Source organism: Muscardinus avellanarius (assembly GCF_963383645.1).
Source record: "Muscardinus avellanarius genome assembly, chromosome: 10".
NCBI classification, from domain to species: Eukaryota; Metazoa; Chordata; class Mammalia; order Rodentia; family Gliridae; genus Muscardinus; species Muscardinus avellanarius.
Window position 1 is genome coordinate 74,780,798 of NC_137796.1, and position 13,617 is coordinate 74,794,414.

At 57.2% G+C, this 13,617-nt stretch overlaps 1 protein-coding gene across 2 annotated transcripts in view; it reads left to right on the top strand.

Moving 5' to 3' along the window:
- Positions 1 to 11,281, top strand: part of TNRC18 (trinucleotide repeat containing 18) — a gene marked incomplete at both ends in the record, with an annotated part of 95,690 nt that extends 84,409 nt beyond the window's left edge. For both annotated transcript variants that reach the window (XM_080704185.1, XM_080704186.1), the window contains 9 exons: positions 4 to 121; positions 566 to 641; positions 739 to 847; positions 4,274 to 4,390; positions 4,966 to 5,130; positions 5,462 to 6,807; positions 10,216 to 10,452; positions 10,663 to 10,737; positions 11,075 to 11,281. In XM_080704185.1, coding sequence (XP_080560311.1) covers positions 4 to 121; positions 566 to 641; positions 739 to 847; positions 4,274 to 4,390; positions 4,966 to 5,130; positions 5,462 to 6,807; positions 10,216 to 10,452; positions 10,663 to 10,737; positions 11,075 to 11,281 — 2,450 coding nt within the window. The remainder of the gene's footprint in view (positions 1 to 3; positions 122 to 565; positions 642 to 738; positions 848 to 4,273; positions 4,391 to 4,965; positions 5,131 to 5,461; positions 6,808 to 10,215; positions 10,453 to 10,662; positions 10,738 to 11,074) is intronic.
- Positions 11,282 to 13,617: the final 2,336 nt, after the last annotated feature.

A 13,617-nucleotide genomic window follows, 5' to 3' on the forward strand; every position in this document is an offset into this window, starting at 1 on the left:
CAGCCCCACGCTCCTGCATTATCGACAAGGACGAGCTGAAGGACGGCCTGCGCGTGCTCATCCCCATGGACGACAAGCTGCTGTACGCAGGGCACGTGCAGACGGTGCACTCGCCGGACATGTGAGTGGGGGCCAGGGTGCGCCTCCCGGCTCCTGCTGCCTTGCTGTGCCTCCCCTGCAGACAGCTTCCCCCCTCTGAGCAGTGGGAGGAGCGCCAGGGTTTCAGTGGGGCCCTGCACATGGGAAGCGTGCCCCGGTGGGCCCTGCTAGGGAAGGGGCTCCTGCTGGGGGTGGCCAGCTCCCCAGTGGGCCTGAGCGAGGAAGATGGGAGTCCGTGTTGGCTAGGGTCTGGGTCTGGCTGGTCTGGCCCAGCATGCTCTGCAGCCCCTAGTCAAATGGATGGGGAAACCCAGGCCAGGAGGGGAGAGGACTCTCCCATGTTAAATAGCAACTCAGCAAACCTCCAGATCCTGGTGCCCCGTCCCCGTGGCCTGGGAACAGAGCTGGGCACTGGGTCAGGGTCACTCTGGCCTCTGCCGCCTCATACCTTTGCCCGGCCTCGCAGATACCGTGTGGTGGTGGAGGGCGAGCGCGGGAACCGGCCCCACATCTACTGCCTGGAGCAGCTACTGCAGGAGGCGGTGAGCGAGGGATGGGAGGGCCTGGGGGGGAGAGGCTGCAGGCAGTGGCCACCACTCTGTTCCCCGTCACCTCCTGACTCCGTCCCTTGCTCTCCAGATCATCGATGTGAGGCCGGCCTCCACTCGCTTCTTGCCACAAGGGACCAGGATCGCAGCCTATTGGAGCCAGCAGTACCGCTGCCTGTACCCCGGCACTGTGGTCCGAGGTGAGACACCCCTGCACGGTGTTCCCACGTGTCCCAATGTACATTCATTTGGTCACTCAAACCCGACCTTAACTAGCTGAGATGTAGAGACTGGTATTGGCTTATATAAGCAAAAACTGTAGGGCTTTTAGGCATGGTTAGATCCAGGTGCTATTCAAATAAGGTCAGCAGTACTCAGGCTCTCCTCAGTGCTGGCTGCACACCAGCTCCTTGGGGCATCAGAGAATGACCGGATTTGTTTTCTCCAGGTTTTCCCGTACAAGTCACAGGGTGAACATACTTGGTTCACTTGGGTTTAGTTGAACCTTGTTGAGTCCAAAGGGCTGTGCCCGGGTCATTTTCTTGTACTGGAAGCTACGGGGTGAGGTTGGCTTCCTTTAATAACAGAGTGAGAAAGATGGAGCAGGTGGCTCCCCCAAGAAAATTGGGGGGTTGGTTTAATAGAAGGAATAGGAGCCGGGCATGGTGGCGCACGCCTGTAACCCTAGTAGTAGTGCTTGGGAGGCTGAGACAGGAGGATTGCAGGTTCAAGGTCAGCCTGAGCACTTAGCAAGACCCTGTTTCAAAATAAAATAAATGAAAAGAGATAAGGGTATAGCCGAGAGGTAGAATGCCCTTAGGTTTAATCCCCAGTGCTGGGGGCGGCAGGGATGGGAGCTGGGCAGACAGAAATAACAGGTCTTCCAGAAGATGCAGGTGGGGTTGTCAGACAAGGGTCAGATACTAATGCAGCCCTGCCTTCGGCTGTTGCACAAAACCAACATACCCAGCCACGAGGGCGTGGATGTTGGTTAGGCCCCCAGGTGCCAAACACAGCCCACTGCTCAGCTCCCGAGCATCTGCACCAGAAGGTGCAAGCCCGGATGATGGGCAGCAAAGCAACAGATGTCTACAGTCTGAGCCACAGGGTGTTGGGCTGGGAGGGTTTATTTTCCCATATTTCCATCCATCTCTCATCAAAACCCTGGAAACCTTACTGCTATGGGAAAGGTTGGTCTTGGATTCCAGTCCCCTGGAGCGTCCTGCCCTCCAGCATAGAGCGCTCCTGGAGTCGCGGGCCTTCCTCTGGCCGGTGTCCTGAGACTCCCTGGTTCCTGCTGTGCAGCAGCCTAAGCCTTTCTCTTTCTAGGTTCACTCCTTGCTTTAGTGAAGGTCTTTCAGTAGCTTTCTGAGAAGGACTCTTGGGGGGATGTGTTTTTCAAGCCCTCTGTCTGCAATCTCTTATTCTACCCTTCTTCTTCTTTTTTTTTTTTTTTTTGATACTGAGACTTGAGCCCAGTGCCACACTACCACTGAGCTATACTCTCAGCCCTGTTTTATGTTTTCTTTTGAAACAGGCTTTAAGTTGCTGAGGGTCTGACTTAAGTTGCTGAGTCTGGCCTTGAACCTGCAATCTTCCTGTCTTAATCTAAAAGTACTGGAATTATAGGCATGCACCACTGCACCTACTCTATCCTTATTCTTTAGAGACAGTTGAGTTGGGTATTAATTCTAGTTTAAAAGTAACTTTCTCTCACTTTCTTTTTTAAATGGCATTGGGGATTGAACCTGGGGGAATTCTACCTTTGAGCTACACCCCGGCCTTATTTATTTTATTTGGAAATGGTCTTGCTAGGTTGATGACAGTCTCACTGTTTGCTCAGGCTGTCTTCGAACCTGCAATCTTCCCGTCTCATCCTCTCAAGTACTGGGATTACAAGTATGTGCCACCAGGCCTTGCTCTCCCAGCCCTATTTTATTTTTTGTTTTGACACAGTTACCAAGGGCCTTGCTAAGTTGCTGAGACTGGTCTCAAATCTGTGATTCTCCGGTCTCAGCTTCCTGAGTAATGAGATTACTGGTGCACACCACCATGCCTGGCTTTTTTCTTACCACTTTAAAGCCCTCTGTTTAGCCAGGCGTGGTGGCACACACTTGTAAACCCAGCGCTCGGGAGGCTGAGACAGGATCGCACAGGTTCAAAGCCAGTCTCAGCTACTTAGTGAGGCTCTCAGCAACTTAGTGAGACCCTGTTTCCAAATAAAGTATAAAATAGGTCTGGGAGTATAGCCCAGAGATTAAAAAAAGCCCCTGGATCCCACCCCCAGTAACACCCCCCCCCCAAAAAAAAAAGCCTCTGTTGTTTGGGAAGTTTACTGCCATTATGGTTCCTAAATCGTCATAGGAGACCTCTTTTATTTCCTCTCTGGAAACTTTTAAGGTCTTTACGTTATCCCTAGGTCTACCATTCCATGTGGGTTTTCTGTGCCAGGTGTTTGGGGAAGGTGTGGGGGCTTTGGTCTCATAGCACTGTGCTCTAGTCTTGGCAGCTTTTCTGGTGGGTGTCAACCGGCTTAGTTCATCTGCACTCCCGAGTGTCCACAAGTCTCATGGCCCTCAGTATTTCTGTCTTTTCCTCCCTTATTGTCTCTTTATCTTTTTGTTCAACTTTCTGCAAGATTCACTCTACTTTATCTCAATTCTTCTCTTGTCTTGAACTTGAAAGTTTCTGCTATCATTTAGAAAATTCCCAAGAGTTCTTTTTAATCCCCAATGTTTCTTTAAAAAAATAAAACTTCCTGCCTTTTATCACATGAGCTATTCCTCAGAAGATACATATTTTCATTTTAGATTTCATCCCTCTTCTCTCTGCTCCTTGGTTCTGGGCTCTTTCTTTGTGTCAGGAGGCGTTCCTGACAGCGTTGGTGATCCTTAGTGCAGGGAGAGATGGATGGATGAGCCCAGCGATGGCTCTGTGCCTGAGCGAGGCCTCACGATGGTGGATGGGCAGGAACGTTTTGCCAGGGGACCCCCAGTACTGGGGTGTGTAGGTCTTTTCCTGTCGGCAGGCAGTTCCCCAAGGTCTGTGTGCGCCTGTGTTTGGGCAGGAGGCAGCAGTGTCACTTCAGGGGCAGATTTCCTGGTTCACCCCTGGCTTGGCGTGGTCCCCCTCTTTGCCAGTGCTGCGTCTTCCAGTCCTCAGTGCTCACGTGGTGCTTAGCCTGTAGGGTGCCTTGGCTTCCTTCCCTTGGGGATCACCTCCTTCTAGCACCTGACAGCAGCAAAGCTCAGATACAGTCTGTCCCCACATGCCATCCCTGGGCATCCTCCCAGATGCAGATGTCTGCCCCTCCCCTGCCTGTCCTTCAATGCTGATGCTCTGGACCCCCTTACTGCCATTTTGGGGAGGGTCTTGGGAGTGAACAGACACAAGGGTGTGTGGTTAGGTGTCCTGTAGCACCAACATCCAGGGCACACACTCAGCAACCCTCCCTTCTCAGACGACGTGGCTCCGATGGCCCTTGCTGCCCTGCGCTCGTCTCCCCTTACCCCTGCTGGGCCTCGGGGCTGAGGACGTGTGCATGCGGGCTCCTGATGCCCTTCACCCTCGTGCCCCTGAGGGTGCCGAAGCTCATGGCCTCCCTGACGCCCCACCCCTACCCCCAGGGCTGCTGGACCTGGAGGATGATGGGGACCTGATCACCGTGGAGTTTGACGACGGGGACACGGGCAGGATCCCTCTCTCACACATCCGCCTCCTGCCTCCCGACTACAAGATCCAGTGTGAGTGACGGGCTATCGCTAGGGTTCCTGCTGCCCCTGGGGCCGCCCACTCAGGCCCCTGCCCTGCTCCCCTGGCAGCAGCAGGTCCCCTCCAGCCTGGCTTTAGGTCCTTTCTTCCGTCTGGGCCATTGGGATCCACAGGGGATGGGTGGCAGGAATGGTGGGTAGGGTAGACCAGCCCTGAGACACTTGTCACATCTTAATATTGATGGTTCCAAGCTCCCTGTGGCCACCATAGTGCTGAATGCGGTCCCCTTGGCCCCTGTGACTGGGGCTCAGGGAGGCTAATGACTCGCCCTCGTCAGAGCCTGGCTTCCCCAGGTGGGTGAGGCCCGAGTCTGGACGGCTTCCTAAGCGGGTCACCGTCACCAGTCGGCCCTCCTCAGCCCTGGAGTTTGTAGAGCCCTTCAGCGGGTTCATCTGGGGTCCTCTGCTGAGCACCTTGTGCCCACGTGGCGCCTCCTGCGGGACTGCATAGCCCATCAGGTTCAGCCACCGGGCGTCCCTCTCCCCACCACAAGCCAGAAGCTCAGAGAGCAGAAGTTCAGGCCTGAGCCGCTACATCTGCCGTGCAGGTGCCGAGCCGTCCCCAGCCCTCCTGGTGCCGAGCGCCAAGCGCCGTAGCCGGAAGACCAGCAGAGACACCGGGGGAGGCAAAGAGGGGACCGCCACAGGATCCGAGGAGCCGGGGGCCAAGGCACGAGGCCGTGGCCGGAAGCCCAGCACCAAGGCCAAGGGTGGTATGTTGGGCCAGGCTGGCCAGGGCTCAAGGGTGGGGTAGGGTGGGGGGCAAGGGCTGGTGCAGTGACTGGTCTGCGTCCCTGTGAGGACTCTGTGCTGCTGGGCGGTTCCTCCCAGGCTGAGGGAGGCAAGCCGAGTTGTCAGAGGCAGAGCTGAGATGCAGCCTGGTGCCAACAGCAGAGTTAAGTGCTGTGGCTCAGGCCAAGACCACCCGAGCAGCTTGGTGTGCAGGAGCTGCTCCTGAGGCCCCGCCAAGGGGCCAGGGCAGGACCAGGCCAGGGCTCTGAGGCGTCCCGCCTCACCCTGCCATTGTCGTCTTCTCTTTTCTAGACAGAGCTGCTGTCCTGGAGGAAGGGGCCTCCACGGATGAGGTCCCCAGTACCCCCTCAGCCCTGGAACCAATCGGCACCCCAAACTCTAAGAAGAGCCCCCCAGAACCTGTGGACAAACGGGCCAAAGCCCCCAAAGCTCGCCCGACGCCCCCTCAGCCCAACCCCGCACCTCCCTCCTTCGCCAGCTGCCCAGCCCCCGAGGCCTTTGGGGAGCTGCCGGCCCCCACTGTGGCCCCGGCTCCAGCCCCACTCATCACCATGCCTGCCACCCGTCCCAAGCCCAAGAAGGCTCGGGCCACTGAGGAGTCGGGCGCCAAGGGTCCCCGGAGGCCTGGGGAAGAGGCTGAGCTGCTCGTCAAACTGGACCACGAGGGGGTCACATCACCCAAAAGCAAAAAGGCCAAAGAGGCCCTGCTCCTGCGGGAAGACCCGGGGGCTGGGGGCTGGCAGGAGCCCAAGAGCCTGCTGAGCCTGAGCGGCCTCCCCCCAGCGGCCAGCAGCAGCGAGCCCAAGACGGCCTGGCCCAAGGCCCTGGAGGGGGACCTCACCCAGGAGCCTGGCCCAGGGCTCCCCTTAGAGGACCCCGGGAACCCTAAGAGCCCAGACAAGGCCCAGGCTGAGCAGGACGGGGCAGAGGAGTCAGAGACCAGCAGTAGTAGCAGCAGTAGCAGCAGCAGCAGCAGCAGTAGCAGCAGCAGCGGCTCAGAGACAGAAGGCGAGGAGGACGGCGAAAAGAACGGGGAGGACAGCCGGGGCGCAGGGGGCCGGACCTGCAGCGCCTCCAGCTCCAGGGCATCCTCCCCCGCCTCCTCCTCCTCCTCCTCCTCCTCCTCTTCTTCCTCCTCCTCCTCTTCATCTTCCTCATCTTCCTCTTCCTCCTCATCTTCTTCCTCTTCCTCCTCCTCTTCCTCCTCCTCTTCCTCTTCCTCTTCCTCCTCCTCTTCTTCTTCCTCCTCCTCCTCCTCTTCCTCCACCACAGACGAGGATTCTTCCTGCAGCTCAGATGATGAGGCAGCCCCCACCCCCGCAGCCGGCCCCTCTGCCCAGCCGGCACTCCCTGCCAAGGCCCCCAAGCAGGCCAGCAAGGCACGCTCCTCAGCCCACACCCCCAGCAAGAAGGCGCCCGCCGCACAGCCTCCGGCCCCCCCACCACAGCCCCTGCAGCCCAAAGCTCAGGCTGGGGCCGGGGCCAAGAGCCGGCCCAAGAAGAGAGAGGGCGTCCACCTCCCCACCACCAAGGAGCTGGCCAAGAGGCAGCGCCTGCCATCCGTGGAGAACCGGCCCAAGATCGCCGCCTTCCTGCCTGCCCGGCAGCTCTGGAAGTGGTTCGGCAAACCCACCCAGGTAACCAGCTCTGCTTCTGCCACTCTAGGTCAGGTCCTCCCTCCCTCCCCCAAGATCCAGCATCCCCGGGGGGAGGGCGGGTCAGGACATGGCCACAGCCTGTGTTACAGATGGCCACGCTGGCTCTCCAGGCCCATGCCCTTGTGCCATGGCCCTGTCCTCGCATTCCCAGGCCCCAGAGTCTCCCCTTGGGTCATGGGTCTCACGTCTACCTGGCAATAGGGGAGTGGCCATCCAGAAGCCTCCCTGCACACACATGTGCCCAAGCAGACGCACACATGCACTCACACATACACACTTGCAAGCACATACACGTGTAAGCACACATGTAGGTATAGATGCACATGCTTGTACATACATGCACACACATGCATGGATGTATAGTGTGCACATAGCACATGCACATGTGTACAAATAGGTGCACACAGGTACATGAGTACACATGCAATATATAGTGCCCATGTACATGCAATATATAGGTGCACACATATGTATTCACACATGTACATACACACGCACTTCTCAGCAGTGAATTTGTCAGTAGCTATTATGGAACCTTCTGTGTGGACAGTGGGAAAAGCCCTCATGGTTCCTAGTCCATCCCACACTCGGACAGGAAGAGCCAGCTTTCTGTTATTATCATAAAGTCCATGAGCTAAATAACTTAAAAAGAGATGAGGTTTGTGGTTTTAGAGGTCCCAGTCCATGATGGGGCAGACCCATGGCTTTTAGGTCTCTGGTGAGGGTGCCGGGCAACATTGGTGAGAGTGGGTGGCAGAGCAAAATGCTCACCTCATGGCCAGAAAGCAGAAGAGGGAGAGGAAAGGGCCCAGGTCCCACAGCGTCCTTTGAGGGCATCCCCACCAAGAGCCCAAGTCCTCTCACCAGGCCCCACCTCCCAAAGGCTCCGTCACCGTTCAGTAGCTCCCCTGGGGACAGAGCCTTCAGCACACAGACCTTTGGCGGATACTAAGAACCAAACGCCAGCATCCAGGTGCCTCCCCTGGCATGTGGGGAGGGGGTCCTTGTCGGCAGGCAACACGGATGCCCAGGCCCCCGCGTCCCTGGACCAGAGAGTCCTCCAAGGCTACATAGGATGGGCCATGCAGAGAGGCCTTTGCTGGCTCATGACCTCTTTTAGGTCTTGCTCTTGCCAGGCAGGGTTAATAGTTTGGGGGTGATGGTGACAGGCCGGGGGCCTTGGCACACCTCCTGAGCATTTGGGAGACCTCTGGCATGTGCTATCAGCAACTTGGGCTGGGTCAGTGAAGCTGGAGAGGTTGTAGAGTATCCTGAATCAGTGCTTGGGGATTTCTGTCTCTTATGGGCGGCCTTTTAGGGCCGTCATTGCTATTGGGGCCAGTCAAACCCCCCTGAAAAGCCAGGCGTGGTGGTACACACCTGTGATCCCAGTACTTGGGAGGCTGAGACAGGAGGATCGTAGGTTCACAGCCAGCCTCAGCAACTTACTGAGACCCTGTTTCAGGGGCTGGGATGTAGATTAGAGGTTGAATGCCTGTGTTCAATCCCAAGCACCACACACAGAAAAAGAAAGCCCTGGAAGTGTAAGAGCAGCCCCATCTACACCCCAGCAGGGCGCTTCAGAACAGGGCTGTTTCCTGCTTCATTGGGTGAGGTGCAGAGTGTGCAGTGGTGGGTGTGGCCACTTGGACTGCAGCTCCAGCTCCCTGGGCCTCCCCTCTTTAGGGCTCTACTTGAACCTGTCTCCTCTGACTGCAGGCACTGGGTCATCTGATTTAAATCCTCCTGGATTACCAGCTACAGGCCAAAGTAGCCTCTCCATGCTAGATTCTTGTAGAATCTTTACTAAAGGCGGCAGGACCAGCCCCTTGGGCTCTAATCCCTGCAGGTGCTTTCTCTGAGGGGAGATGTCAAGGTGGGGTCTGCGCATCCTTGTCAATGCTGGCCCGTCCCTCACTACCATCTGCCACTTGCAGTTTCTGATGTCAGCAGCACCTGGTACTCCTGCAGAGGAAAGCAGCCTAACTGCAGTTGACTTAAACCAGGGTCTCATCTGCTGGCCTCTAGAGCAGGAAGGTCCAGGGGTGCTGGGCTACGAGTGCGGGTGGCCTGGGAGCCCCACTGTCTGATCCTCTCTCAGGCCCGGTCCTCAGATTCTCTTTCCTCTCTTGGTGCTGGCCTCCTCCACCGTCGCCCCTCTCTCTAGGCAACAGGAAGGTCCAGTAGCTTTCAGCTCATGTCCTCACAGCTCAGAAGTCACAGAAGGAAGGAAGGGCCTCTTGGGGACTTTACTACCAAAGTCAGTTGAATGTCTGACCTGATCCAGGGCCACTCACAGTGGCCAGTGGGAAGGTGGGATGTTCTGATTGGCCAGAGCAAGTCTTGTGCCTGCCCCTTTGGCGCGGAATCATCCCCTCAGGGTACCCTGGGGACCGAGGGGGGGGGCATCTGTGAAGGGGAGTAGCTGCCGGATGGCAGAAAGCGTAACTGCTGTGAGAGTCGCTTAGCAACCCTGGCGGCCACTGTGCCCGAGAGGAAGGGAATCTGAGCGCTTGACAGCACGTGGCAGGGAAATTAGCATTGTGGCTGATGAAGAGTCTGTTACTACCAAGACGCTGCGAATTCAAAGTAGAAAAGAGACTGCTGGATGAGGCAGATTAGTGCATAGCGTCCCCCCGCTCAGGCAGAAAATTTGACTTTGAGCCTGACAGCCAACACTAGCTGTTAGTTTGAGGTGAGAACATGCTGGTTCTGCTAAGCCTTGCTTAGCCCTTCTTGGAGGAGCATACAGCCAAGGGAAGGCAGAAGTGCTGCCTGGGCAGGGTGGGGTTTCCCTGGGGTACCAAGGAAGTGTTTGTTGGGTGAATAAACAAACCCCAACACACCAGGGAGCCTGGTTGGTGCTAGGTCAGCAGGCAGGTGTGCCATGGTGGGTGGGTCTTGGTGGGTCTCCCAGGGCAGCCCTTTGCCTACACCTCGGGGTAGGGCCTAGCTCCCGCCCTGGGTAGGACACAAAGGGGCTGACATCCCACTGGACTTGGTGTGGCATCTGCCTTTTGGGTCCCACTTCTTGCTTTTTGCTGGAAAAGTATCCAGATAAATCTTTCACCTGCATTCGCGTCTCAGAGTCTTTTTCCGCAACCAGGGCTTCTGTCAACCTCAGAAGCTGTGTAGGGGACACCCCCTGGGACCGTGCCGCTCAAGGCGTTATTAGGTGAAGGTTGTGGGGTGAGTGAGGCTGCTGGCACAGGATGAGGAGACGAGGAGATAGAGTCCCTCCTACACCTGGTGTGTCAGAGCTGAATGCGGGGCTTCCTAAGTTAGAGCAAGACAGGGGCATCTTCCTGCCTACCTCTTGCCTCTGAGGCTGAGATCAGGTGACTTTGAGAGGCCCGGGCCCTTGTCCCTGACCCGTGTCCTCCGCAGCGGCGCGGCATGAAGGGCAAGGCCCGCAAGCTCTTCTACAAGGCCATCGTGCGCGGCAAGGAGATGATCCGCATCGGGGACTGCGCGGTGTTCCTGTCGGCCGGCCGCCCCAACCTGCCCTACATCGGCCGCATCCAGAGCATGTGGGAGTCATGGGGAAATAACATGGTGGTCCGCGTCAAGTGGTTCTACCACCCCGAGGAGACCAGCCCGGGCAAGCAGTTCCACGAGGGCCAGGTGAGCCCAGCAGCCGGCTGCGTGTCCTCCCCCGGGTCCAGTCACAGGCTCCCTCAGATGGGCCTGAGGTCCCCCGGGCCAGGCCTTCTGGGAGCTGGGGAGCAAGGGCCCGACCCAGTGGGGAGGTGGAGGCAGGGCCTGCCTAGGTCCCTCTAGACCTAGCGAGGTGGGGCCAGGGCTTGCTCACCGGCCCTCGTCTCTCCCCCACAGCACTGGGACCAGAAGTCCGGCCGCAGCCTTCCCGCGGCCCTGCGGGCCTCCAGCCAGAGGAAGGACTTCATGGAGGTAGGAGGTGTTGGGTGGGTAGGGTGGCCACCTTGTTTCAGCCCTGCCCGGCCAGTGGCAGCTCGCACTCACCGCCTGGCTGTCCTGGCTGCCTGCCCCTGTCCTGCAGCCCTGAGCTTCGCTGCTCCTGGCCTGTGTCTCAGTCTCTGTCCACTCTTGGCCTCAGTCCCCATACCCCCTAGTCTCCCCTCACCGATCCCCATGTCTTTGACCCCTCACCTCTTGGTCTCTGGAGGTCCTGGCCCCCGTCTGTCTCTGGGCCTCTACCCTCAGGATACCCTCAGGGTCTCCTCGGTCCCTCCGGTCCCCTGACCACCCGCCTCCATGCCGCCCACAGCGTGCCCTGTACCAGTCCTCACACGTGGACGAGAACGATGTGCAGACGGTGTCGCACAAGTGCCTGGTGGTGGGCCTGGAGCAGTACGAGCAGATGCTGAAGACCAAGAAGTATCAGGACAGCGAGGGCTTGTACTACCTCGCGGGCACCTACGAGCCCACCACGGGCATGATCTTCTCCACGGACGGCGTGCCTGTGCTCTGTTGAGCGCGGCCCGGCCCGGCAGCCTTGCGCCGAGGGCCCGCAGGGACCCCTCCGCCTCGGCCGCGGCACAGGACCACGTGCGTTGTGTGCATGCGAGTGTGCCCATGGGCGTGTGCACGTGGCCGCCCTGGGCCAGTGTGAGTGTGTACATGTGTGTGCCTGTATGCATGCACGTGTGTGCGCACATGTGCACACGTCTGCAGCCCCTTGGAACCCCTCAGTGCCCCCAGGACAGGGGGCCCTCTCCGCTATCAGGGTATGGCTTTGCCGGCCCCCAGCACCTTGTAAGCACTTGGCGGTTGCCCCTCCAGGCCCAGAAGCCCCCCAGGCAGAGAAGGCTGGGGATTTTGTGGGGAAGGGGTTTCTAAGGACCCAAACTGACGCTCGTTCTGAGCTCTCGGCCACCCTCAGCAAGGAGCCCACCCACCACTGGATGGGGTGTGCCCTGCTGGCCATCCTCACCAACCATGCCGGGCCACTCGGTGCCTGCCACAGCCACCTCCACCCTCTCAGGATGGCCTGGACTTGAGGAACGGAGCCGAGTGGGGGGAGCCCAGGAGCATCAGCCAGGCACCAGCTGGCTCCCCCAGCCCAGACCCTCACACTACAGAAAACCCAAATGGTGCTGAAACCCTCACCGGCCATGCCCGGCCCTCCCACCCGGAGGGAGGCAGCAGTTCTTAACCTGTACAGTTTTATTGTACTGAGACTCACCCTGCCCCTGTATCATAAGCCTTTAAATGGAGTCAACTTTTTAATTATATATATAAAGATAAATATATATAAATATATATAAATATAAACTTTTTAAACTGTGAAAAATAGCTATGAAATTATAAAAAAAAGCGAACACATTCTGACGTGCAGAATATTATTTTTTATTTCCTGTTAGATTGTGAGTGTCTAGCACCCGGCTTCACCGCCCCCCCCTGCACACCCCCCCAGCCCACGTGTACTGTATTCGCCCCCAGACAGAAGGACTTTGGGAGAGGGAGAGGGAGGGAGCCCGGCCCAGCCTCCGCTGGCCCAGAAAGCACTTAGCCCGCCCCCCGCACCCCCGCAGGAGGCCTCCGGCAGACAATCTTGAGGGAAGGAAAAGCCAGACTTTGGTTTTGTTTTTTGGGGGAATTGTTTTCCTTTTTTTTTTTTTTAAGTTTCTTTTGCAATTTTGTTTGTTGGCAAATTCTGTGTGATCTTTTTTCATAAAAAAGAGAAAAGAAAAGAAAAAGATTTAATTGGAAAAAAATACCGTGGCTTGGAGTGGTTCATTTCTGCGGCGAGGGTGGACTTGGCGTCTGGGGCTCTGGGACCCGGCTTCGACAGGCGCGTGGAGGCCTGGAGTTAGCTGAACCCAGCAACCACAGGCCACATGTGGGTGTTGAAATTTGAGCTAATTTCAATGAAGGAGCGTGAAAAGCTGTTTCTTGGTTGTACCGCCACATTTCTAGTGCTCAGGACATAATAGATCAGGTCCCGCATTTCAAAAGTTCTATGTCAGCTAGATGTGATGGCACATACCTGTAACCCCAGTACTTGGGAGGCTGAGACAGGAGAATTGCAGGTTTGAAGCCAGCCTCAGCAATTTGGCAAGACCCTCAACAACTTAAACCCTTAGACTGTGTTACAAAATAGGACTATTACAGCATTTGGGAGGCTGAGACCGGAGGATCACGGTTTGTGGCCAGCCTCAGCTACTTAGCGAGGCCCTTTGCAACTCAGACTCTGTTTTAAAAATAAATAAATAGATAAATAAATAAATAAATAAATAGACTAAAACACAGGGTGTAGCCCAGAGGTACAATGCCCCTAGGTTCCATTCCCCAGTACTGAAAAAAAAAAAAAAAAAAAAAGGACTGTAACCCCTGGGTTTATCCCCAGTACCACAAAAAAGGTTTCATGGCCACACCTGGAGAAGGCCCCAAGGGTCCAAGTAACCCTGAGCCCCACCTGGATGGGGCGGGGTGGCACCCCTGCAGCTGGGAGAGGTGGCAGTTCTAGCCCCCAAAACCTGGGCCTGGGAAGCGGTGAGAGGCTGTCCCAGTGCTGCAGAGCGGCGGTCACCTTGGATGGCTGCAGATGTCACTCAGGCTTTGCTGTAGTGACTGTGGAAGAAGGCAAGGCCACGACAAGCATTAACACTGGGAAGGCAGCTCCTCCGCGCTAAGGATGTGCCCGCTCCATGGCCGACCCCTACTCCGAGGCGCAGAAAGGGCGGTGCACGGGCGCCACCTGGTGGCCATTCTGGCATCGCCCTCTGGGCTTGGCTCACCCACCTGCTACCTGTGCAGGTCCTGAAATCCAGGACCTTCCTCCAGAGACCACAGACCTGGAACTTGTGC